The sequence below is a fragment of the Oryza glaberrima genome, chromosome 11 (assembly GCF_000147395.1).
Source record: "Oryza glaberrima chromosome 11, OglaRS2, whole genome shotgun sequence".
NCBI classification, from domain to species: domain Eukaryota; kingdom Viridiplantae; phylum Streptophyta; class Magnoliopsida; order Poales; family Poaceae; genus Oryza; species Oryza glaberrima.
Genome location: NC_068336.1, coordinates 23,397,302 through 23,424,327, shown reverse-complemented (window position 1 = coordinate 23,424,327; position 27,026 = coordinate 23,397,302). Strand labels below are relative to the sequence as shown.

The window sequence follows — 27,026 nt, the reverse complement described above, 5'->3', positions numbered from 1 at the left end:
CCTCCCACTATATGGTCTCGATGCATCAAAGCCAATATTACCACTAGGATTGCTAGCACTACCACTAGGAATCCTAAGTTCATCTGAGATAAACTACCTGCCATTTATTTGCTAACGGAGAAAGAAACCAGCAGTTCCATCCATCCATCAACCTTACCGGCGATGAGATCGACGGTCACCGGCTGGCGCACTCCGGCGGCTGGACGGGGAAGCGGTCGGTGTCGACGCAGTAGTCGTAGACGAGGTGGTGCGCGCGCGCCCACACGAGCTGGTGGCTCTGGTGCACGGTGAGCTCCTCCATGTCCTTCTCCTTCCACCAGTACCTCCTCTCCTTGCCCCACGAGGAGAGTACAGAGGATGGGGGCGCGCCGGCGTGGTGCCGGCCGTAGGCGGCAGCGCGGCGCCGGCCGCTGGCGGCGGCGAGGCAGCGCATGCAGCGACGGTGTAGGTGGCGGTGCTGTGATGGGGATTGGGGAAGCGAGGAGAGAGGGGCGGCGTGGGAGGATGGGGAGAGAGATGCGTTTTGTTCCTGCGGGATTTAGGGCTCCACCGTATCGGGTCCGTATCCCACCGTATCGGAAGAGTATCGGGATTTATTTTAATTATCTGAAAGAGAGAAAAATGAGGGATACATATCCGTATCCGGAGGTGTATCGGATGCCGTATCGGGGTAACATAGATGTACGTACGTACGTCCAAGTATAGGCTCTGGGTGGGGCCAGGTTTGGGAGGCGGATATTTATTTTCTTAAAATAGATCTAACGGTTGTAAATAATGGGTCCACCAGATTTAATGAAAATCAACGGTTATATATTTTGTTTTTTCTTGAATTTCCTTTTAATTTATTAGAATGACACATGGCGATTTAAGAGCGTTTGTAGGGTGCCACATGGCAATCTAGGAGTATTTATAGGATGTTTAATGGACTTTTACTATATAATAGATAGATTTCCTTTTAATTTATTAGAATGACACATGGCGATTTAAGAGCGTTTGTAAGGTGCCACATGGCAATCTATGAGTATTTATAGGATGCTTAATGGACTTTTAATATATAATAGATAGATAGATAATAGATAGATTTATAAAGTGTAACAACAAAAGATCGTTGATAAGCTATAGTGAGATTGGAGACGATTTGAGTTCTGTCTCAAAGTTTCTGGTGCAAAAAGCAAGAGCTCAATCACTTGGAGAAGACAATGTCCATGTTCTCCAAGCTTCTCCCCCTCGTCTCCGGCAGCCACACGTAGACGAACACGCACGCCGCCGCCGCCACGCCGGCGTAGAGGAAGAAGCACCCGGCCATGGTGATCCCGTCGGCGAGCGATATGAACGTCATGGTCACCGCGCCACATGCCAGCCGGTTCACCGCCACGCCGAGGCCCGTGCCCTGCGCGCGCAGCCGCAGCGGCATCACCTCCGCCGTGTACGTCGCCGTCGTCGGCCCGAGCCCGACGGAGAACGCCGCGACGAACGCCATCACGGACGCCACGCACGCCGCGGCGCTCGCCGTGGACGGCGACGCGACGCGGAGCGTGAGGGCGAGAGAGGTCAGGGTGACGGCCATGCCGCCCGTGCTGGCCAGCAGGAGCGGGCGGCGGCCGAGGCGGTCGGAGAGGAGCGTGGCGACGAGGATGAAGCACGTCTTGACGACGCCGATGGCGACGGTGGCGCCCAGGACGGAGGTATTCGACGCCATGCCGGCCTTCTTGAACACCAGCGGGCTGTACAGCACGATGGCGTCGATGCCGGACGCTTGCTGGAAGAACTGTAATCCGATGACGGTGGCGAGGATGCGCCGGACCATGGCCGACGGCCGGAGTAGCAGCTCCCGCCACACTCCGCCGCCCGCATCGTGCGGCGCCTCGACGGCGTGGTTGATATCCTCGAGGCGGAGGTCGGCCTCCTCGACGGAGTCGGAGGTGCGTACGAGCACAGCGCGCGCGTCGGCGTGGCGACCGCGCATGGCGAGCCAGCGCGGCGACTCCGGCATGGCGAGCACGGCCGCCGCGAGGAACACGGGCGGGACCGCGCCGATGGCGAACATGACGCGCCAGCCGAGGTGCACCGGCAGGCCGGCGAAGGCGTAGTTCGACACGTAGCTGAGCAGGATGCCGACGTTGACGAACATCTGCACGAGACGGAGATCGATCAATGGAGGCCTAACAAGGTGTTCGACACTGGAAGGACGACGACAGATTCTACATGGCCAGATCGACGGACGCATACGTACGTCAAGCAACGAGGTCAAGACGCCGCGAGTCGACGCCGGCGAGATCTCGGCGTTGTACACGGGCGCGACGACGCGGGCGAACCCGACGCCGACGCTGGTCACGAACCTCGCCGCCATGAGCGCGGCGTAGGTGGCGCCGAGCGACATGGCGAGCGCGCCGGCCATGAGGAACGCGTTTGCCAGCACGATCGTGCCGCGGCGGCCCAGCACGTCGGCCGCCCAGCCGGCGGCGAGGATGGACACGAGCATGAACACGTTCATCGACCCGGTGAGCACCTCGATCTCGGCGTCGCTCAGCGCCATGTCCTCCCGGACGAACAGCTGCGCGCCGCTCATCAGCGCGAGATCTGCAAAGCACACAACACGATCGAACTACCTCCATGGATGTGTTGCCAAGATCAGCTCTAAAACCATTGCCAAGAACCTCGATGAGTGCACGTACTGTAGCCCATGAGGATGGTGGTCATGGAGGCGAGCGTGGCGCAGCCGAAGGCGTACATGTTGCGGCCGCGCCGGGGCTCGTCGTCGTTGTGGCCGGACGGCGTGAGGAGCGGCACGGCGTCGCCGTCGCTCGCCATGGCGAGGTTTGGTTTGGGCGAGAGCTAAGCTTTGTGTGTGGTGTGAAGCAAATGGGATTAAAAGCATCGTGACAACAGTGACCTACATCATCATGGTGGGCAACCTCTGATTTATTGGAAAATAATTTCCATTCACTTTTACTGCAGTAGACTGGAAGCAAGAGATATGAATCACATTATGATGTAGAAGTAGATATATAAAATCAAAGATTCATAGGTTGTTTTGATTTTTTTTCAGTCAAATATCTTTAACTTTAATTAAATTTATTGGAAAATTTAGTAATATTTTCAACATAAAGCAAAGAAACTATCAAAATATATTTAATGTTAGATTTAATAAAAACTAATTTAATGTTATAAATGTTGCTATATTTTTCTATAAATTTAGTTAATATTTTTAAGAAGTTTGACTTTTAAAGAATTAAAAAACAACTTATAATATAAAACGGAGAAAATAAGCGATTGGTTAGCGTGACCATGATGAATCCGTAATCCAATTACAGTCCTAACGGAAACATGATTTAGCAAGCTTTGCTCATATTTGACCAAATCATGCTATAACTGTCATATCTTATTTCCAGCACATCATTCAATAACTGAGACGAGGTATAGTTGCAAGAGAGAAATCTTAGGATCAACGGGAGGACATCATGATTGACAAAGAGGAGATGGTGATAATTTGCAATGATGTCACTCAGAGACTAAATATCAAGTAGCAAATATAACTCTATTTTCAATTATTTATGGTTGAATAGCTAAGTTTTATCTAAGACTCAGTTTAGTTTTTAATGTTTCAATCTGTCCATATTAGTCCTTTAGGTTTTTATTTTAGTTCAACTTATTTTTGAACTCACTTAGAAGCCACATGTCTAGACATAACCAACAACTCTCTTGATAAATGACACTTATACCCCTCATTCAGATATATATAAGAGGAAAAAATGCGTGCAATGAATTTATGTAAAGCGAAATAAATTATGCACTTGCAGTGTATACCATAGCCATTAGGCTCAAGTTTCACGTGCGCATGTTGAAATAATGTAAGTACATATGCAATGATGTTTATTGATCTTGGTTTTCTAATGTATAGTTGTATACAAATTAAGGGGAAAAAGGGACGTTTTCTAACAGAAATGTTGATTAGATATAGCCATATGATATTAAGTAGGCCCAAGGATGATTTTAAGCCAGAAAAAAAACTTAGAGGACCTATGTGGATAAAATGAAACCTGAAGGATCAAATTGAGCCTTCGGTGAAACTTGAAGGACTAAATTAGCTATTCACCCATTATTTATCATCTAATACTCCGGACAATTAATTTCGTGAAAATTTGGCTGGTAAGTTGGTCAATAATAGTAATTAAAATGACCATTTATATCTATTATATTATATTAAAAGTACATTAAACTTTCTACAAATGCTCTTAAGCTTAGGGGTGAAAACGGTCACGGAAATTACCAATCGACCCGGCGCCGTTTTCGTTTAAGGGTACCGTTTCCGACCGTACCGTTTTTGGCTATTTTTAAATTTTGTTTTTTCTAATTTCTTTCTGCGTCGTATTGATGTCAATACTGAGTACTTTAAATGATAAATATGGTCAATTACCGACCGATCGAGCATCGTTTCCGAGATACACTACCGATTCCGATCGTTTTCACCCCTACTCAAGCTACCACATATAACTCCTACAAATACTCCTAAGTCACTATGTGACACTCATAAATCACTCAAATAAGTTAGATGAATTTTGAATAATTCTATAAAATATATCCGACCATCAATTTTACTTTAAATGAACAGGTAGGATGTACAGAAAACAAACGGTCAAGGACCATACTCCTATCATCCCCCAATCGGTCTCATGTGAAGCCAACGTTATTTCAGCAAATAAAAAAAAATCCAGGTAGCAGAAGACTCTGAAGAATGATGCATTAGCTTTGCTTTTAGGTTCTCTATTCTGGAAGATAGGCATATGCTGTTGGAAATGGATTTTAATCAGTCGAGGATGTTACCTCGTTTCTGCATGTCATCCAAATGTTCGTAAATTCTTTTGTTTTTTTAAAAAAGAAAAGATAGATTAAATGTAATATATAACTCCACAAATATACAAGTTTAAATTTAATTGTCATAAGTTGTAACAAAAATTACAAATTTAGCTGTAATTGATATATACATGTGCTCAGTCATATTTTTTCTCAACTTGTAGAAGTTTAATTTAAACTTGTGTGTTTGTGGAGTGATACATCACGTAGTAATCTATATTGCCAATTTTTTAATTTTTTTCATAACTATTTGGATAACATGTATAAAATAAGGGGATGTCCTCTGGAGGGATTAAAAGAGTTTTGCCCATATTGTCTTACTCCCTCCAGCTACATAATTCTTCACATTTTAGATAATAACACGGTTTTCAAAATTTATCATTGGCTATGTTTTTAAAATATATATAGTAAATAAATATTTTTTTACTTTTATTATAGTATTTTGTTAGATAAATCTACGTATATTATTCTAGTGGCTTTAAACTAAATATTTTTAAAGTTGACCTCAACTTTGTTTAAAACGTTAAGAAATATAAAACTGGAGGTAGTAACAATTAGGAACCAAAATTATTTTTTTGCCCCTAAAACTTTTAGATCGGCAGCCATTGGATTGCCTTGAGATCCATGCAAGAATGGCCTCCAGATTCCTGCAAGAAGAGAAAAAAAATTCAAATTGACCATGCGCAAGCAGTAGCCAAACTCCAAACTTCTTGTGTGCAAGATTATGTTGCTACCAACCCAAAAACAGAGTAGTATTGACTCTTGAATACAAGTTATATATAAAAGTTACATAGTAGTAGTTGCATTGCAATTATACCTTAATTATACTATAGTCATATTTAGTTATACTATATTTTTACTATATGATGACGTTGACTTATTTTATCTTATTAAAAAAATATTACCATTTATTTTGTTGTAATTTGTTCTATCATTAAAATTAAGAACACTTTAAGTATGATTTTTATTTTTTTTCATATTTGCGTAAAATTTTTTGGGTCAAACATATGTAAAAATCAATGACGCCATATAAAATAGAAGTAGCAATCACATTAGGAAATAATTAACCAAAAATCAAGTACACATTTTTAGCATAACACTAAAATCATCTAAGAGTGTTGGCTGGTGCGGGGCCTGAGTACCCTAGTTAGCCACTTGAGGTTCTTCAACCCGCTTGTGACGTGAAAAACACACACTGGCTTGGGAGATCTGCTTAGCTCCATTGCAGGTCCAAAGGTTGATGAGATGCGGGCGTGCCAGTCAGTTTGATTCTGCAACTGACAAGATATGTAAACAGCAGATCAATGAGCCGATCGACTAACAACCTGTTGAGTAGTTCCAGCCGATAGCCGATATTAGCCGATGCCGATTCCAGCCGATGTTGACAGGGTTTTGAGCAATCGGCTATATGTCTAATGTAGATAATGATATAAAGACAATCGGCTGATGATAATATGATATAACAATAATATAATCCAATAGAGACCAATCGGCTAATAATGATATGATAAATAAACATCGAGCCGAAGGTTAAAGCATACATCGGCTGGAGGTCCGATGTCATTGAATCCATAAGATTAGATAAACAGTAAAATCTTTGTTGCGATCAGCTAAATCCAGTATGTATGCAATCCTTGTAAGCCGATGCAACGTCTAGATAACTCATTGGTTGAAACCCTTATTGACAGTCAAAAAGCAGGCTAGAGATTATGGTTCTAAACACGACTTAGTAGATCATACTTAACTAATGCAACACTAAGTATGAAAAAGAAACATAATGTCTAGACAATCAAGCCGTTGACTGATTTTTAGGGTGGTAGATGCCTTAGCTAATATAATATAGGAAAACAATTTAGCCGATACCGGCAGAAACCCTAAAGCGAGAGACAACCGGTAGAGCTAAATTGAGACACTAAGACTAGATTAACTAACACATATAATAAATAGGCAGGCAAATATATCATCCAAACCGGAGCGATCCAAGATATCGAAGCAATGCAGCCTTGAACAACACCAATGTAGCCAATAGATTCACCAGGTCCGGCGGAACGTAGGACTTACCCCTTCGCCGGAGATCGAACTGAACCGATGCAGCCCCGCATCAGGTGCCAAATTCCACCGGTTGATAAGTAAAAACCTCAGAAAAGAGGGTGGCGATGCGCCGAGAGTAGTTGTATTGATCTGTGTGATATTTTACGATAACCCCGAGTGTACATATTTATACCCATGACTAGATACTAGTCCTTATAAGACAAGAAAGAAACTTTCCTAAAAGATAAAAGAAAAACATAAAGTCCTTATATAGGACACTAAACACACTTTCCTAAAGATAAAAGGAAACTAACAGACTATTTCTAATTAATAGATAACTTGCCACGTCGCATCTTCCTTGAACTCGGTCACTTCTGGATAAGTTTCCTTTCATAGATTAATTTCCTTAACTGAATATAGCAGAAATCCAACTATTAGCGATGTGATAATTCTCGTAGGGCCTTACCAAATTTCACTGTTAACACCCACCATAGTCCAGTATTCACATGTCGGTTGTTCATTTTGTCACCACTTTTGACCTTATCGAATTTTACATTATCAAGTTTTTATAGTAAGGCTTGGTTTAGTTCTCAAAAATTTTTCCCAAAAAACATCACATCAAATCTTTGGACACATGTATAGAGCATTTAATATAGATTAAATAAAAAACTAATTGCACAGTTAGGGGGAAAATCGCAAGACGAATCTTTTGAGCTTAATTAGTCCATGATTAGCCATAAGTACTACAGTAACCCACATGTGTTAATTAATGATAGATTAATCAGGCTCAAAAGATTCGTCTCGCGGTTTCCATGCGAGTTATAAAATTATTTTTTTCATTTGTGTCCGAAAACTCCTTCCAACATCCAGTCAAACATCCGATGTGACACTCAAAATTTTTCTTTTTGCGAACTAAACAAGGCCTAAGATAACAATCTAAACATTCTCTTGTCATCAACACCCTATCAAAAATTGTTAATTCTGAAAATTCCTTCTTATAAAAACACTCCTTCTTATAAAAACACTACCAAATTTTGGTAAGGCTACGAACTAAACACACCGGATGCTATAAAAAATTTGTAACGTCAAAAGGTGATAAATTTTGATGAGGTTGATTTTGACAGTATACTAGACAAGCCCGTGTTTCCTTAACTATCACAACCTCCACGATTGTATTAGCTGTTTGTGTTCTATCGATGCTATAAAAAATTTCTAGATCTACCTTTATATAATAATTGGGCTAACCATTGACTGAGATTGGTAAAGTTTGAGCTTTGAAATGGAGCACGGTGGTTAAATGAGGCTTCGTCCAGAGTGTGGGAGAACGTTCTTTTAAGATTCGTATAACTCGTGTTAGGTGATGCTAATAACTTGTGATGATCCAATTTTCTTGTCATTTTTTGAGATATGGAAGAATGGAAAATGATTAATTGTGATCATGAGCTGATGGACTCATGGACAAACAAAGCCTACTCATCAAAATACACCAAATCGTTGGAAACAAAAACAAATGTTAAACTAATATTGATGAGAACCAACCACCGATTTAACTGCTTATAAACTCTTATACGCCTCAGCCTAAGGGATCAGGGATACAAGAAATTGAATGCTCATCAGCCCTCAAATAAGGGCTTGTTTAGTTCCTAAAACAAAAACTTTTCACCCGTCACATCGAATGTCTAGAAACATACATGGAGTATTAAATACGAAAAAAACAATTACACAATTTACGTGTAAATTGCGAGACGAATCTTTTAAACCTAATTGCGCCATGATTTGACAATGTGGTACTACAGTAAACATTTCCTAACGACAGATTAATCAGGCTTAATAAATTCATCTCGCAGTTTCCTGACAGAATATGTAATTTGTTTTGTTATTATACTACATTTAATACTTCAAATGTGTGTCCGTATATTTAATGTGACAACCAAATCCAAAAGTTTTCCCCAACTAAACAAGGCCTAACCCAATCTGAAATTCGCTTATGAAAATTTGAACTCAGGACCTTGGAGTTTTACTCAGGTCACTGCAATCACTAGGCTACATGCCGGTCTTTATCTCTGTTTATCTACTACTATATTTAATATTTATTGTTGTTTGTTGTTGTAGGCAACTTTGGAGACATGATTAATTCTCTCTGACTCATATATAGAAATGTACGGGGTACGTATGACACAGTCCACTGCTACTAAACGATATTATTAATTATTTCTGTCTAGCGTAGTTTTTCTTCTTCTTTTTTAATCTTTATGTGTCCACCGGAGTTATGAGTGCAAAAACAACGCACACAAGAAACATTCTCAAATTTAATGTGGTACCAAAGATGTAGTAGTAAGATACACATCTTATTATTGTTTCTAAAAATGGTCCGCCCATGTCGATGCACCTAATTAATAACTAAACATACACTATCTAATTTTGAGGTTATACTAGACCATCTTCAGTCATAGGATCCCCATTTTAAAGCCTGTAAAACTAAGGGTATCTCAAATGGGTAGCATTGAGGTGACCTCTTCTTATGCAATGTGGCGAATTCTAATCCTTGACTGTGGATATGCATGACACTTCTATTTTACCACTACATGTTAGATAAGGGGCAAAATTTGCTAAATTAAACCATACATATGATTTTACATGACATGATTATTTATGTACGGTTAGATGCACCTTTGCACATGTCATGTTACATATGCACCTTTGTACGTGCTCCGTCTTATAAAAAATAAATCTAGAATAGGATGTGAAACATACTTTAATACTATAAATCTAGATAAAGAATTTATCGATATTCGTTGTAGTAAAATATATCGTATCTGGTCTTAGTTTTGTTTTTTATGGGACGAAGGGAGTATATATCACGAATTTTTTTAGTCTTTTTTATTTTTATTAATAGACCATTCCAAAAAGTATTTTTGAAATCTAAATCTTTTGGCCACGCAAGAGGCTGGCGTGGCCAAACAACGTTGCCACGCTAACTGCGCGTGGCGTGACAAAGTTATTTGGCCATATTTAGATCTGTAAATACTTTTTAGAATGGTCTATTAATAAAATTAAAAATAAAAAGTCTAACAAATAAAAAAAATCATATATCACCTGCATCCGACACAGTTGCAACATGACCTATGGGAAGTAAATGTGAAATTAATTTAATCCGACACAGCTACAACTTGCTCTGAGTGGTTAGTCCAAGACTTAAACCCCATGCTAGCTAGGCTCCAGTATGCAACCTTAAGCAAGCCATGGCGCACGACGGCGCCGCCGCCGCCGCTACGCTCCTCGCATCGTCCGGCGACAACGACGACAAGCCCCGACGCCGCCGCAACATGTACGCCTTTGGCTGCGCCACGCTCGCCTCCATGACAACCATCCTCATGGGTTACAGTACGTGCACTCATCGAGGTTCTTGTCAATGGTTAGAGCTTGTTGGCAACACATCCATGGAGGTAGTTTGTGTTGTGTGCTTGCAGATCACGCGCTGATGAGCGGCGCACAGCTGTTCGTCCGGGAGGACATGGCGCTGAGAGACGCCGAGATCGAGGTGCTGACGGGTTCGATGAACGTGTTCATGCTCGTGTCCATCCTCGCCGCCGGCTGGGCGGCTGATGTTCTCGGCCGCCGCGGCACGCTCGTGCTGGCGAACGCGTTCCTCATGGCCGGCGCGCTCGCCATGTCGCTCGGCGCCACCTACGCCGCGCTCATGGCGGCGCGCTTCGTCACCAGCGTCGGCGTCGGGTACTCCCTCGTCGTCGCGCCCGTGTACAACGCCGAGATCTCTCCGGCGTCCGCCCACGGCGTCGTGTCCACGCTGTTCGAGATGTTCGTCAACGTTGGGATCCTGCTCGGCTACGTGTCGAACTACGCCCTGTCCGGCCTGCCCGCGTGCACCTCGGCTGGCGCGTCATGTTCGGCGTCGGCGCGGTCCCTCCCGTGCTCCTCGCCGCGGGCGTGCTCGCCATGCCGGAGTCGCCGCGCTGGCTCGCCATGCGCGGGCGCCACGCCGACGCGCGCGCGGTGCTCGCGCGCACGTCGGACTCCGTCGCGGAGGCCGAGCTCCGCCTCGAAGAGATCAAGCACGCCGCCGCGGCGCCACCGCAGGAGGATGACGGCGGCGCGTGGCGGGAGCTGCTCTTGCGGCCGACGGCGACGGTCCGCCGGATCCTCACGTGCGTGATCGGCCTACAGTTCTTCCAGCAAGCGTCGGGCGTCAACGTGGTCGTGCTCTACAGCCCGGTGGTGTTCAAGAAGGCCGGCATGGCGTCGAACACCTCCGTCCTGGCCGCCACCGTCGCCGTCGGGGTCGCCAAGACGTGCTCCATCCTCGTCGCCACGCTCTTCTCCGACCGCCTCGGCCGCCGCCCGCTCCTGCTGGCCAGCACGGGCGGCATGGCCGTCACCCTGACCTCGCTCGCCCTCACGCTCTGCGTCGCGTCGCCGTCCGCGGCGAGCGCCGTCGCGTCGGTGGTGGCGTTCGTCGCGGCGTTCTCGGCGGGGCTCGGGCCGATGACGGCGGCGTACACCGCGGAGGTGTTGCCGCTGCGGCTGCGCGCGCAGGGCGCGAGCCTCGGCATCGCCGTGAACCGGCTGACGTGCAGCGTGATGAGCATGACGTTCATCTCGGTCGCCGACGGGATCACCATGGCCGGGTGCTTCTTCCTCTACGCCGGCGTGGCGGCGGCGGCGTGCGTGTTCGTGTACGCGCGGCTGCCGGAGACGCGAGGGCGAAGCTTGGAGGACATGGACGCGCTGTTCCACAAGTGATCGTGTCGGACGACTCGTTGTGAACACCATTTGATCTCGGTTTGAAATCTCGTCCGAATATTTAAGATCATTTTGTTTCGAAAACAGCAAAATTCGCATGACCGATTTGAACAAAATCGTGAATATTGTTATGTATATGGGCCGTATGCGTCAGGCCTTTAGCGGACCGTGTTGCAGCCTTGTGGGCTCAATTGTGGCCTTGTGTGCCTTGCAGTATTACGGCCCATAGATCGATTGGAGCCGAAATACAGACCGAGTTCAGGACTTCTAGGGGTCCTTTGATTTATTGGAAAAACAAATCAGTTTTGATGAATTTTAATTCTATGAAAAAGTTATCTATTTGAAAAAAAAATAAATCTTATCCTGTTCTTTTAAATTCTTATGTGATGGACAACCCTATAGAGATTTAAAATATAGAGATTTAAAAGAAAAACTGGCCAACGTTCTAACCTCTTCAAATATTTTGTTCTCTCTTATTCGATTTCTAAGTTTTTTATGCGATTCAATTATACGGTTATTGTTGTGTTTTTTTTTCGTTTTGTAATTCTCAGTTTTGCTATTGTATTTATGCTAAAATCATGTGTTTTTTTATTTTTTTATTCATGCGATTTAAAGAAGCTCCTAGGGGAGAATTTGAAGTGGAGACGCAAAAATCAAACCGAAACCGACGATTTTTCTCTTGAACGACCACCAATTCAACCGACTCAAACAACACGCCGACTTCGCGACGGTTGCAGGCGCCGCCACCGCCACCGCCTCCAAAAACCGACGTGGCTCTCACCCGAGACCGGGGCCCCACACGTCAGCGTCCTCTCTCTATATAAACCGACCCGTTCCCCTCGCGTGCTCTCCCACCTCGCGCCCGCCGCCGCCTCCTCCGCTCGAGCCACCGAACCCTAGAAATCCCGCCGCCGCCGCCGCCGCCGCCGCTCGCCCACTCCATCGCGCCGATGGCGGAGCACGAGGAGCAGCCCTACGAGGGCAACGGGAACGGCGGGGACCCGCCCTCCGCCGCCGCCGCCGCGAACGCCGAGTACCCTGCGCCCGAGGGGTCCCCGCCCGCCGCCGCCGCAGCCGCGGCCAAGCCCACCGGCTTCTCCGATGGAGCCACCGATGGCGGCCGTTCTCAGGTGCGTGCGTCGAGGATCTGGGAGGCGGATTTTGGTCCATGTTTTGGGATGGGATTGTTTCATGGCTTGGGTGGAAGGGGATTTCATCTGTGGTTGCCTGGGATTTAGGGATTTAGGTGGTTCCCGATTAGTACTTTGCTTGCAATTTTGTGCTCTCCAAATCGATGGAACAACTATCTAGGTTGTTAGGTTGATTGTATATTGTAATTGCTTTGTTCTGATTTAATTTCCTCTGGAGACCATGATTCAACCAAATAAAACATAGAACTAGGAAATTTTTAGGCGATTTTCGGATTAGATCTGTTTGGGTTTATGTTGTGCAAATTTCAACATTCACCTTATGCTGATTGTATTTGTATCATCTCGGAGAGTAGTTTCTGGTTTCTGTGTGCATCTAATTAGCTTTCCACAACGTTATCCATCTACTTAGCTTTCTATATTCCTGGTTTTTAATTGTGTCGTGCATTATTATGATGATTATTCATAAAATCTTTGTTGGTGACAGCTTATTGGCTCTAAGCAAAAATTGAATTATTCTCTTTTGAAGATAAGAGGACTGACTGATAACTCTTGCTCTTTTATTCAGCACGAGACACAGCCACATGATGGGAGGTCCTCAAAGTCTAGAGAGAGGGACAGAGAACGGGACAAGGACAAGGAACGCGACAGAGACCGTGGTAGAGACCGGAGGGACCGTGACCGTGGTGACAAGGACAGGGACCGTGATCGCCAGAGGGAGCACCGTGATAGAAGCGAAAGAAGGGAGCACCGCGATCGTGAACGTTCTGATGACCGTGATCGACGCCGGGGCCATGATTCTGAAAGGTACTGGTTATTTTTCCATATGTTAATGGATATGCTATGATTCCACTGCCATTTGTTTGCTTCATGCCACGTTTTATTGTGGGAATCTGATTTACACTTTAATAATGCAGGAGAAGAGACCGTGACAGAGATGGTCACCGCAGGCATCGATCTCGCTCCCGCTCCCCTTCAAAGGGTCGTGATTGCAGATCTAGATCTCGCTCACGCTCTCGATCTAAGAGGTATGATTGAATGCCTTTGTATGCTTATTATATGAATGTTCCTGATGTTGATATGGGCCAAGTTTGCCTGTTCTTATTAGCTTACCTGAGTAAACAAAAGTCACATGTTATTTTGATACCTCTTAAGTCTTAACAGTGATGCAATTTTCAGAATGTTAGTATTTCTTCTTATTTTCAAAAGATTGACACTCTTAAAGCATGCAGTGAACTGTGTTTCTTTTCAATTTTTACAATGGTACATTCATATGTCTTTATTAGTTTACTTAATGTAACCCATTTATGCACATGATTTTGTTCTTTGTCATGTACCTTCTTAGGTGGCTTTAATTCTATTATGCTTATGTAATTCTTTTGGTCTAGTTATTAATTTGGCTTTTGTTAAAACAGCAAGCGCGTGAGTGGATTTGACCAGGGACCACAAGCAGCCATTCCTGCGCTTGCTGCTGGCGCAGCCCCAGGTATGTTAGCACCCAATATAATTTGAGAGTTTCATTTTGCTCTTCTCAATTTATCTATATATACTTGAAACTACCATAAATTGCTGTAGCTTTATCATCAACTTGTCTACATCCCAAAACATAAGGCTCAACTAACATTAATGCAAATACCAAGAAAGAGTTATTAGCACCTCCTCGTTTGGATTGCCCCAATAAATACAATACATGCACCTGATGAGATGAGAGATCTGGAAGATGAATGATTTTAAAAAAAATGGATTTAGGGGAGGGAGAGGTGCTAGTTAATTGCATGCTTACATGCCCTGAATTATGAAACCTTGAAAAAAATTAGTTGCATATTTTGGGATGGAGGGAGTGACAACCAAGTTTTCTCAACTAGTTGACCTTGTAACTCCTTTGGTCCTTTTTTTATTTTCAGCAATGCTAGCACTTATAAATTACGAACATCTCTAGTTCCCAATGAAGTACATGTTCAAAATTTATATATTTGTTTTGCCTGAGGGTCGAGAAAAGACTATTTAATGGTCTCTTTCTGATATGCTACGAGAAGATACTATTTACTGGTCTCTTTCTGACACTGCTGTCTTACCACTGGATGCCTTGAAGGCATGGTAATCATTATTATGTACTTATATAGTTGATATTTCATGTTGAAAATTAATTTTATTTTATCATAACTGGTTTGGAACTGAGCGATTTTCTCTTTTTTTGTTGGTGTTTGTTTGTTTTGTGTGCATATCGGTAGGAAAGCAATCTTGGGCCACTTTGTCCAACTGCTGCAATGGGAGACACTGTAGCTTAATTGTACGAGGAGGAAACAATCTGGTTTGATATCCTGTTCGTCTTCCAATAGCAGCTAGTATTACATTATGGTAGTTTAATAATTGTTAACATCAGTCCTCACTGGGCAGGCAGATGCTATCCATTCATCTATGTCAAATTTTGGAAAACAGGACCTATATTAGATTATCAATAGTAGTTGGATTGTTCTAAATGGTTTTGTTAATGATAGATCACAAGTAACAACATTGATTATTTTTCTGATGAATTCTTTGCTGGTATTTGCAGGTCAGGTACCTGTTGTGGCCCCTGCTATTTCTGGGATGCTTCCGAACATGTTCAATTTGACTCAAACCCCGGTGAGTACTATGTTGTTTTCAACTTTAGGAATGCACTCCCTGTGAGATATGATACTTCAGTTATTCGTTATAAAGACACAATCCTAATTTTCTCTTGTTTTTGCATCAGTTCACTCCGCTTGTTATCCAGCCACAAGCTATGACTCAACAGGCTACTCGACATGCTAGGCGTGTTTATGTTGGTGGACTTCCTCCAACTGCTAATGAGCATGTAAGAAATCATCCTCTTCTTTTCTCCACATTTCTCACTCTGTTGCTTGTACTTTTGTGTGTTTTGTACTGATATGTCTGGTCTTCTTTTACAGACTGTTGCTGTATACTTCAATCAAGTTATGGCTGCTGTTGGTGGAAATACAGCTGGTCCAGGTGATGCTGTTCTTAATGTCTACATAAACCATGATAAGAAATTTGCATTTGTGGAGATGAGGTCTGTGGAGGAAGCAAGCAATGCGATGGCCTTGGATGGTATAATGTTTGAGGGAGCACCTGTGAAGGTTAGAAGGCCAACGGACTATAATCCTTCCCTAGCAGCTGCATTGGGTCCAAGCCAGCCAAACCCCAACCTCAATCTTGCTGCTGTTGGCTTAACACCTGGCTCAGCTGGAGGTTTAGAAGGTCCAGACCGCATTTTTGTGGGTGGGCTCCCCTATTACTTCACAGAAGCTCAAGTCAGGGAGTTGCTCGAATCCTTTGGACCTCTGCGTGGGTTTGATCTTGTGAAGGACAGAGAAACTGGAAACTCGAAGGGCTATGCCTTCTGTGTATACCAGGATCTTAATGTCACGGACATTGCCTGTGCTGCTCTTAATGGTATCAAGATGGGAGACAAGACCCTCACTGTTAGGCGAGCTAACCAAGGAGCTTCTCAACCTAGGCCAGAGCAAGAAAGCATGCTCCTGCATGTACAACAACAGGCACAAATGCAGGTATGTGCTGTGTTCTTAAACACATTATTTTACAGAGCAAAAATCAGTTTAAACACTAGCCTTCCAATTTCTGACTGTTGTTTCTTGGACAGAAACTCATGTTCCAAGTTGGAGGGGGAACACTGCCTACGAAGGTGGTATGCCTGACGCAAGTTGTTTCACCAGATGAACTGAGGGATGATGAGGAGTATGAGGACATCGTGCAAGACATGAGGGAAGAAGGGTGCAGATACGGTAAGCAACAATGAACTCACACATTCTTGCTTCCTGTGCACCAATCATTCTGATTCAGTTTCATAATTGATTTTTGCCTTTGCTCAGTTACTGAACTAGTTTCCTTTTGTGTGTTTGTCTTTTTGTGTGTCTTTTTTGTAGTCCTACATAGTGCCATTGCAGAGTCTTTTATAGTCCGACCTTATGCAAAATTGGCAGTCGGGCATAGCCTACAGAAGACACACAATTCCAATTTTACTTTGCTTTATCAGCTTTATGATTATGATATAATATGATGCCATGCTTTTTTCTATTTGTCTATGTTCTCACTGACGCTTGTTCAGGTAACCTGGTGAAAGTTGTGATCCCGCGACCTGATCCCAGCGGTGCTCCTGTTGCTGGAGTTGGGAGGGTGAGTGCTCCTCTTGCTCTTTTGCCAATTTAATACAAATAATAACATCATGGGTTATGAATTTTGAACTGGTCTGAAGCATGAGAGTGCATTGCAGGTGTTTTTGGAATTTGCAGATGTAGAGAGCTCGACCAAGGCGAAGAATGGGATGCACGGGAGGAAGTTTGCCAACAACCAGGTGGTGGCTGTCTTCTACCCCGAGGACAAGTTCGCTGAAGGGCAATACGACGGTTGAACATCGAAGTCGCCCCTCTTATTGTTTCTAAAGCCCATAAGGCGGAATCTATTTACGTTTACCTTAGTTTTGCAATTTTTACATCTAGTTTTCTGTGTTGGTTGAAATTTTATTAGTAGTCCAGAGATTGGTGCAGGATCATGTGTACTTTGGGTATGTTCTTATGGTTCTGACTTGAAATTAAAAGTGGCTGGTTGTGCCTACGTTCTGTATTTCTGGCCATGGCAACATTCGATTGTGCTAGGTGTCAGGTGTCTAATTCGCATTTCGATCGCGACCCGGGTGCCCAGCCAACGTGAACAGACAAAAAAAAAAAAAATCCAAATTGGACAACATAAACAACATGTATAGCCCATGGGCTTCCATGTGAGCTTTCTCTGTTTCCTTTACGGGAAAAGTACACCGAAGGTCCCTCAACTTATCATCGTTACAAAATCGTCCCCCAACCGCAAAACTAGATAAACTAGATATCGGAGGTCCCTCAACTAACAAAACCGTTCGCTTGAGGTCCTTCTCTCCTCGCTCACGGCTCACGGCCCAGCACGCGCTGCCGATACTTGACGGTCCCTCGCGCGCCGCCGTTGCGGATGACGACGACGAACTCTCGCGCCTCCTCTCCCTGGCCGAGGCCGATCTCGACGCCGGCCACCTCTGCGCCGCGCCGCCCGCCTCGACCCGGACTCCCCGCGCGACTCGCTCCTCCTCACCGCCGCCCGCCGCATGCTCCGTGAGGTGGGCCATGACGGCGTCGTCGTCGTCTCCGGCCGCGTCGTCTCCGCCTAGTTTGCCACGGCTGGCGTGGACCCGTCCTCTGGCGCCGTGGCCACCGCCACCGCCACCATGGACTCCTCCGCCTGCGGCGGGGGAACTCCCTGCCGACGACCGGCGCCGACGGGGCGAAGCGGCGGGTGTGCTACTTCTAGCACGCGACCACAACCTCTGCCACTTCCACGCCGACGACCCAGCAGGACCAGATTCGGGTGCTCAAGCGCTTCAACGTCGGCGAGGACTACCCCATCTTCGACGGCCTCTACAGCTTCTGCTAGACCTACGCCGGCGGCTCCGTCAAGCTCAACCACAGCCACGACATCGCCATCAACGCCCTCGAGCTCGCCCGCGCGGCGACGCCGCCGCCCAGCTCCTTCCCCGGCGGCTGCCGCCCGCGCCAAGCTCCACCCCGCCGGCCGCGCACTTCTCCGTCCCCGACGGCCGCGCATTGCTCTGCCCCCGACGATTGCTGCCCAGCTCCTCCCCCGGCGACTGCCGCCGGCGCCAAGTTCCACCCCTCGCCGCCGCCGGCTTCCTCTGGGCCCTTTTCCCCTCATGCCTCCCTCCTGCCCTCCCCGGCGGCGGCGCAGTGTGGCGGAGCTCGAGGACGGCGAGGGCGGCGCGGCGTCGTGGGCGGGCGCTGGGTGGCGCAGCTCGAGAACGACGAGGGCGGCACGAAGATGGGGCGGAGGTCGTTAGCTGCGACCCCGGCGCGGCGGCGTGCTCACGCGTCGCAGCTGCCGCCGCCGCCCTTTGCCCCGTCACGCCGCTCGTGGCCGACCCCTTCAACCGGTCACCGGCGTCGGCGTAACCGGAGGAGGAGGCCGCGGCCATCGCACTCGCGCAGAGAAGAGAAGAGTGTGAGAGAGAGGGAATGAGGAGGAAGGGAAAGAGATGACTCAGCCTGACAAGTGGGACCCACGTGGGGCCTACGCTGACTCACCCGCCACGTCAGACAAAACCGGATCCAAAACCACCAGAGTACCTCAAGCGAACGGTTTTGTTAGTTAAGGGACCTCTGATATCTGGTTTTGCGGTTGGGGGACGATTTTGTAACTCGATGACAAGTTGAGGGACCTTCGGTGTACTTTTCCCTTTTCTTTTCTCAGGCTTTGGGCCGAACAAGCAAAGCCTTACCGGAGCCCAACAAAAATATTTATACATATAAAAAGTTTGTACATAGAAACTTTATATCAGATACTTTGTATATATAAACTTAATTTTAGATACTTTGTACATGTAAAATGTAAATTTAAACCATATCCAATAGTTTGTTAGCATTGCCTAGAAAAATATTATATGTAGAAAAGTTGACACGGATATTTTGTACGCATAAGCTTTGTGTATAGAAACTTCATGCATATAAACTCGGTACATATCAATTCAAAATAAATTAGAAACAATTTGAAAAAGCCTGAAAGAAATATGTATGTGGGTCGTGAGGCTCAAGTTATTGGTTTGGATTTGGCTTGATAAAAATGAAATATGTAGTGGATAAAATTCGAAAGCAAAATTAGCATATAATAAGAAAAGGACAAAAGCAGCAAAAAAAAAAATAAAAAAAGAAAAAGGAAAGGCCGAACTGGCTGGGCAAAAAGTGGTATGGGCCGACCTGATTGTGTGGTGCGTCCACGCACGATCGATCGCTCATTAGTATTTTCGTATGCAACTGGCCACGACCAGCAATGCCTGCAAGCATAACGTGGGGGTTTGCTCGGTTTTATTGGAAATAGAGACAAAGTTATTCGGTATATTTTGTGCATTATTTAATTTTATCAAACACTTCGGTTGGCATTTGTAGAAAATCGAGTATAAGAACCAAACCAATCTAACCGACTAACCCCAAAAAACCAAACAACCACACCATCTATCATTTTGCAATAAAAACTACATAAAACAAATTCAAAATCAGGCCAAAGACCAAGTATCTTAACACATATGCAAGAACATCCACCATACATTTCTTAATCATTTGAATAATGGCTCTTTTTTGAAAAACACGAGGCTAACCTATGCCATTATGGCGACAAGAGATGGGAATCCTCCCGATCGGTCGACCCGGTGGAGGTGGGGGGGGGGGGGGGGGGTGGGGGGCGCTCCCCCCCTCCCCACGACGCTCACGTGCCTCCCCTAGACCCTACCGCGTGTCCCTGCCGACCTGTCACGTGTCTCCATTATATACTCCATTGCAACAAATCACTCACATATTTTGAAAATTCTCTATCAAGGGAATTCGTTTCATTTTTTGTTCCACAAAAAATGTTTCACCTAGTGCACTTATAACCTTTCACTATGTATAGATCTAATGTTGCAGTGAATTGAACATTTTTTTTCAACAAATCACCCATATATTTTGAAAATCCTCTATCAAGGGAATTCGTTTCATTTTTTATTCCACAAAAAATGTTTCACTTAGTGCACTCATAACCTTTCACTATGTATAGATCTAATGTTGCAGTGAATTGAACATTTTTTTTCAACAAATCAGCCACATATTATGGAAACCCTCTATTAAGGGAATTCGTTTTATTTTTTGTTCCACCAAAAATGTTTCACCTAGTATACTTATAATATTTCACTATGTATGGATCAAATGTTGCAGTGACTTGAAACATTTTTTCGCTATTTGCTGAAACATTGTTTTTATATAAGGGGAAACAACGCCCGATTTAAACGATTGAAATATTTTCGATCTACTTAGTGAAACAATTCCGATCTACTTGGTGAAACAACGTGTAACATATAAAAATAATTCAATAATAAGCTAATTTTTTTCATCGGAATATATCTATGTGTGGTCTTGTTTTAAAGATTTAATTGCAACGAATTTAATGGTGCAATCGGATCATGATTTGGATAAATAATTTAAGAGAAAAATAGTTTAAAGTAGTTTTGCATGTATGACGTGGGGCCCGACGCCTAGTCCCCTCCGACAAGAGAGTAGTATAAGCCTTTAGATGGGAGAGTAGTATAATTTTGTTTTTCCAAAACTCTTCTTGTCCAGAACTTACAATAGCTCTTCAGATTAAGCAGGACATTGACCTTCGTAGCTCGGCCTTTAAGCCGCCTTGAACTTTTACCCTGTAATCAGTTGTAATCTCCCTTTTTTCAGACTCCCCTGTAAACTCTACACTATTTTCTCTACTCCTCTAATTTAAATTCTGGCAGATCTCCTGCCGTCGTTCTCCTTAAAAAAATAACTTCCAGCAGAAATGGTAGACCACAATTCCTCATGCCACTCATCCCAACTGACATCAGGTTAATTAATATGAGTGTATAGGCTGGAAAAAAAGTGAAGATGGAGAAAACAAGAGGCTAGCTACAATAGTCTAGATGAACTATCTTGTTAGCAAATATATAGACAGAGAGAGGAGCAAAAGAAGCTGAATTGTCATTAGGACAATTAATATGTGTATGGTTGTCAACATACTTCAAGTACAAACGCATGCGCTCACAACACGCGTATACTCGCCCCTATGAAACGCACACACGCACACCCCTACCCCTATGAGCACCTCCGGAAGACTGGGCTGACATATCTTGAGATTGACGAAGTCACCACGGGCCTCGCTGTCGATGGGTACGTTGCCTACCACTAAAAGAATAATTAGCCGTATATGCGAGCACCCGTGTCAAATCTAGGATTTGAACCCGGTTGGACTGGTTCCACCATAAGGAATCTAACCAGTTGAGCTACACTCACTTTGCTGTAAACACTCTTTTCAATAGTTAGAAAGTCTCAAGATGTACTACCAACTGTGTACTTATTTTTTTACTCGAAAGGAAATTATACATTCCATTTTATAACTAAATATTAGAAAAGACAGTTCCAACAGAAAAGTCCTTTACTTTTCAGAATAGTAGTCACTTCAATTCTCACATTATAGGTAGCGCTCACTTGCGCTCCTCTCCCGTGATCAACGGGAGCTTCTATATATTTTGAGAAGCTATATAGAAAACCATTGACATTCTAGGCAGGGCGGAGGAAAATTTTTGTGAAGAGTACGGTGAACCATCTAAATTTGAAATTTCTATTGAAATTCTTGCTAAAATTTAATATTTTCCATTGTGTTTTCTTTTTCCACGTGTGGAGCTCAAGCCAAGCTATGTCCCGTATGTGGCTCCAGGGTTCATGGTTATAATCGGTACATTAAAACCAATAGATACTTAGCAACATACCTTTAATTTGTTCTTAGGCTAAATATTGAAGCACATTTCTAATGCTGCTCAATAACGATGTATTCCTAATGCCGCTCAATCCTAATGTCACATGGCTTACATTCTTGTGATATGCTGATAGTTTTATGGTAAACTGGGAGATGAAAAGGAAAATATGCAAGCATGCTAGATGGAAGTATAGAGCCATATGTATGAAGAAATATATGGACAGTCCTGGCTAAGTAAGAGCAACTCGATACCAGGAACACTTAAATGCTTGTCTGTAGGACACCACGGACACATATTGATGGCTTGGTGCAATTTCACCGGATCATCTGACTATATGAGAACCAAGAATCAGATGCTCCCAGGATTAATGAGCATTTGCTTTACCTCCAGTGAAGTGTTCTATTCCTCATGCCACACATTCCTATTGCAATGTTCATGCTTTGAGGTTGAACTTGCAAAGAAAGATAGATAAATACACAAATGTATACAAGAACCACCATGTTAACAAATGTATTATATATAGTCCAGAGAAGAGTAATAATTGGTACAGTCTAGTAACTGTGTGATGTTCTCTTACAACTTAATAGCTAAGTACATGGGTGTGTACAAGTTCAGCAGGTTCACGTTCTGCAAAAGAAAAAAAAAAGGGACTGTCTACTCATCATTTGGTAGAAAACCCTCCTAATATCTTGCAAATTTTTGACCATTGGATTGATTTGAGATTCGTGCAAACCCCAACAAACCCTAACCACTTTTCCTTCCCCTCCTCCCCGCTGCCGCAAAAATTGCTCGATCCTCCTCTCGACACCGCATGCATCCTGCACCGCCGCCCCCGCCCCACCATGCCACCACCCCGGCCTCGCCCGCTGGCCAAAAGGTGTCAACGGCACCGGCAAGACCCCCCCCCCCCCGACCAGCCCCCTCCCCTCCCCTTCCTTCTCCCCCTCCCTCTCCTCTCCTTTGCCTCAAGCCGGCGGCGGCGAACCTGTCCCGTGCCGTCGTCTTCCCCGTCGCTAGCGGCGGGGCGCCACCACCGGCCTCCTCCTCCTACCACTCTTTCCGCTTTGCCCCTGCCGGCTTCACCGGCCCGCCACCCGCTACCGATTCCGCGGCTTCGGCGGCGCTGCGCCGCCTCACCGCCTTCCCGATCCGCCGCCCACCGCCAGGCTGCCACCTCCCATGGCCATCCCTCTAAAGCCGGCGAACTCCCCCCTCCTACCCCCACCCCACCCTGGGACCCTAATTCGTTGGCCCTCTGCCGGAGTTTGGGTTCGCCGACGCCAGAGAAGAAGAGGTGGTCGCCGGAGTTGGAGAAGAAGAGAACGAATCATGAAGCACATCCAATGATCCGAAATTTGCAAGATTTGAGGTTGTATTTTCTGCTGACAGAAGTTTAGCAATTCCAAAAAAAAAAAAATCATCTCCAATGATTATATGAACACACATCGATGTTCCTCAAATGATCATGCATGACAAATTGACAATAATCTATATACTTTGCTACTCCATGGAAAGGAAGGGAAAACATTGACATTGCAGATATGATGTGTAAGTAATCATAAGAGCCAATAAGTTGATTGATCGTGCGTTCTACTTTTGGTACAACACATCTTTCGGTCATATTGCACAAAATTGATTTGGTTCAACCTGCACATTATGAATTGAAGGACGATCAAGTTCACTGCTATCTCTCCATTTCTATGTATTTGAAAGCTAAGATCCTAGACTTAGTAGCTTCTTCCCTTGCAGCCGTCCAGTTGTTGACCATTAGTTTTCATACGCTCAACAAGTAGTCACAAAACACAACAGAACGCATTTGCTGAAGAGCAATATGACGGATGAACATGAAAGTTGCTATGCTAATTCTATTTCCTACAAGTTTGCAGTTTACATCGAGTTTTCCATGTTAGTTGGAGCTTTCTTTAGTAGGCCAGAGATTGATGCAGAACTATGTGTCGGATACTCATATGTGTCCTTATGCTTTTGATTTGACTCGAAAAGAAATTGTTCCAACAAATTGTCCAAACATGTTATTTCTGGCAGAAAATTTCTGAATTTGTCATCGAGTCAGACACACTCACACAGCCATGCAACTCACCACGATAGCCTTGGATTCCGCTGCGAGTCTGATGACAACACTTGATCCATCATCGTATCATGGTGAGACATGAGTAGCAGGCCTTTAGAGAGGCTTAGCATATAGCAGATCATATTTCCTTTGTGCCCCTCATGCCCACTAACATTGGCAAACATCAATATAATCGTAGAATCGGGGAAATTATGAACAATGGATCGAGAAGACAAGATATTACAAAGAAATCTAGATGAACTTTCTTGTCATCAAAATATAGACTTGAAAGAGCAAGTAAGAAGGATGGTAGATCCGTGGTGTTTTGTATTGGTGCTAGGAGAGAAGTTAGAAAATAGAGCCAGCAATCGGGACGGTAGGTGTAGTGTTTTAATTCTACTAGTGTGAAATGCAACAGGGGGTAGGTGTATACATAATTTTATCCCTTTTTTTTTTCAAATTTTGTTTATTTTGTCTATGGCGATAGAATTATGATAAATCCTGATTACCACTACTCTCCGGTATTATTTTGGTCACCTGTAATAAAAACCCTTAGCACATTTCAATAATTCTATAGAGTTTGTTTTACATCTTTTAGAAAGATGTACTACTTTCTTTCTTTTCAAGATTTTTGTCTTGAAGATAGTATTGCAAAAGACATTTTCTATGAGGAGATTATGCATTCTTCTCTTTTGGAGGTACCAAATTAATAATGGAAAAGATTTCCTGGGCAGAGAAAGTTGTTCTATGAATTATACTCACTACCCAGATAACAGTTGGCGCTTGATTTCAGTCATTGACTCATTGACACGACAGAGCTGCTAGTGTTGCCCGGAAAACAGATGAATCATCTCCTCTGATCTATCCCTTCTGCTCTGCTGAAGCGTTCATGAGGTTCCTGGTTACAGTGGGCTCAGGAGCCAGATGGCACTTAGCAGCAAACCTTTGATTTTTAACTTAGGCTAAACAGTAGAGGGATCGTTGATGATAAGAAGGACATTTGGATCAGTTATGTTGAAGCACTGTATTCCTGATGCCATGCAATCCTACTGAAACATATGGCCTACTTGTTTTATGGTAAACTGGGAGATGAAGGAAAACATAGAACCATATGTAGGAAGAAATATTTCCCTAAAACAATGTAGGAAGAAATATATAGAATATGTTAAGGCTACTGGTAGCCTGAGATGTTTTCATGGTCACACATTAACAATGTTTCATTGGTGGAGCCTAGACAAAGGGATATCGCCTACCAGCCTTCAGCATTTGAAATGATTTCCTGTTTTTTTTTTTAGCCTCAAGAGTTTCAATGGTGTTCAATCTCAACAGGGACTAGACTAATAATATATATGCACACATTAACATTCCTCTCCAATTATCATGCCAACAAGTTACTAGGACGGTCTTGTTGAAAGTAATAAGGGAAAAAAAATTTACAACTCAAATGGCTTGTGTAAGCTACAATGCAATGTGCCTCATTAGTTGGTAAGCATTTTTCTTAGATCATGTCTGTCTCTTGTCGACAAATATATAAACTTGGAGAGAGGAGGAAAAGAAGCCAGAAAAAAGAACTAATAATTGTCAACAGGACAATAGGCATAGTGTTCTCTACTCTTGTAAAATGCATCAGACTTTAATCTCCAATAATTCTAAAGATTTATATTTTAATTCGTTGGAAATTCTCAAGATGTAGTTCTAATTGTACTTTCTTTTTTGTGAGGAAATTGTAATTCTTTTCGATGTAATAAATATTGGAAAAGACATTCCCAAACAGACAAGACGAGTTACTTTTCTGAACTATAGTCACTACTCACTTGCAGGCCATGTTCCATTCCGGCCAGTAAGAACATGCCAGTGCACTATCATCAGGAACACAAGCTTCCATTTGTTTTGAGAAGCTGCATAGATAGCCGTTGATACAATAGATCAAATAATCTCGCCTGGTTACACTAGGCTTGGGAGTTAGCAACAAGCCTTTAATGTTTTATTCAGCTAAACAACTGAGGGGATGAAGGTGAAGAAGGACATTCAGATCAGTTGGGTTGGAGCATTGTATTCCTGGTGCCGCTCAATTCTACCGTGGCATGGCTTACATTCACGTGATACTGATTGCTTTATGGTAGACTAGGAAATGAGAAGGAAAATAGAGAAGCAAGGTAAATGGGAAGTAGAGAACCATCTAGGAAGAAATATATGGACATGTGAGGACAATGGTAGAAAATACTAAAACAATGTCCTAGTTAATTATGAGCAGCAATTCGATACCTGGAACACTTAAAAAGTCATGTTAATAGGACATCATAAACATGTGCAATACTCTAGTTAGCTGCATCCTGCATGTGATGCTCTTAATTTTACAGCTGATATAAGTACATGGCTGTAAACATAATAATTTATTTTTTTTAAAAAATCCTCTCCAATGATTAATATACCAACGCATCAACGTTCATCTCCAGTGATCTTGTCAACATGATATACTCCAGCTCTATTGCTTCATGGAGAGGAAGGGAAGAAAGTGATAGTGCAAATTATCATGTGTTCTAAGATGTGATGTTCCTCTTTGTAGGAGCCAATTTGATCCATCACCTGTTGTACGTGTGGATGGAACAACTATACTGTGAAATCGTGGCGACTTGACAGTACATATGCACCAGCAGGACTTCGACCAAAGGGCAGATCACAATTCCTCATGCCGCTCATCCTCAATAATAACATCAGATTAACCAATATCAGTCTATAATCGGAATGAAATTGTGAGGAATGGAGAAAACGAGAGGCTAGTTAGCTAGCTGCAATAGCCTAGATAAACAATCTTGTT

At 44.0% G+C, this 27,026-nt stretch overlaps 2 protein-coding genes and 1 pseudogene across 3 annotated transcripts; 2 read left to right on the top strand and 1 right to left on the bottom strand.

The window, feature by feature from the left end:
- Positions 1–1,109: 1,109 nt before the first annotated feature.
- Positions 1,110–2,823, bottom strand: LOC127755274 (polyol transporter 5-like). The gene is made up of 3 exons (XM_052280933.1): positions 2,676–2,823; positions 2,234–2,580; positions 1,110–2,131 (listed from the first exon to the last, which is right to left on the bottom strand). The coding sequence occupies exons 1-3, from the start codon at positions 2,809–2,811 to the stop codon at positions 1,184–1,186; spliced, it is 1,431 nt and encodes a 476-aa protein (XP_052136893.1). The 5' UTR covers positions 2,812–2,823; the 3' UTR covers positions 1,110–1,183.
- Positions 2,824–10,077: 7,254 nt separating this feature from the next.
- Positions 10,078–12,399, top strand: LOC127754796 (polyol transporter 5-like; annotated as a pseudogene).
- Positions 12,400–12,509: 110 nt separating this feature from the next.
- On the top strand, positions 12,510–17,408 carry LOC127754795 (splicing factor U2af large subunit A). Of its 2 annotated transcripts, none has more exons than XR_008012897.1 (10): positions 12,510–12,776; positions 13,363–13,601; positions 13,712–13,822; positions 14,210–14,280; positions 15,349–15,419; positions 15,529–15,630; positions 15,725–16,345; positions 16,438–16,579; positions 16,721–16,970; positions 17,068–17,148. XR_008012897.1 is itself a non-coding variant. In XM_052280381.1 (10 exons), the coding sequence occupies exons 1-10, from the start codon at positions 12,597–12,599 to the stop codon at positions 17,203–17,205; spliced, it is 1,743 nt and encodes a 580-aa protein (XP_052136341.1). In that variant the 5' UTR covers positions 12,510–12,596; the 3' UTR covers positions 17,206–17,408. The 2 variants fall into 2 exon arrangements, 1 of the variants encoding a protein (XP_052136341.1); XM_052280381.1 differs by having other exon boundaries at positions 16,903–16,970; positions 17,068–17,408.
- The last annotated feature ends 9,618 nt before the right edge of the window (positions 17,409–27,026 follow it).

Coding starts and splice junctions, on each gene's coding strand:
- LOC127754795 (XM_052280381.1), top strand. CDS start 12,597: ATGGCGGAGCACGAGGAGCAGCCCTACGAGGGCAACGGGAACGGCGGG. Junction 12,777..13,362: donor CCGATGGCGGCCGTTCTCAG/GTGCGTGCGTCG, acceptor TCTTTTATTCAG/CACGAGACACAGCCACATGA. Junction 16,346..16,437: donor AACAACAGGCACAAATGCAG/GTATGTGCTGTG, acceptor TTTCTTGGACAG/AAACTCATGTTCCAAGTTGG.
- LOC127755274 (XM_052280933.1), bottom strand. CDS start 2,811: ATGGCGAGCGACGGCGACGCCGTGCCGCTCCTCACGCCGTCCGGCCAC. Junction 2,581..2,675: donor CACCATCCTCATGGGCTACA/GTACGTGCACTC, acceptor TGTGCTTTGCAG/ATCTCGCGCTGATGAGCGGC. Junction 2,132..2,233: donor TCTTGACCTCGTTGCTTGAC/GTACGTATGCGT, acceptor CGTCTCGTGCAG/ATGTTCGTCAACGTCGGCAT.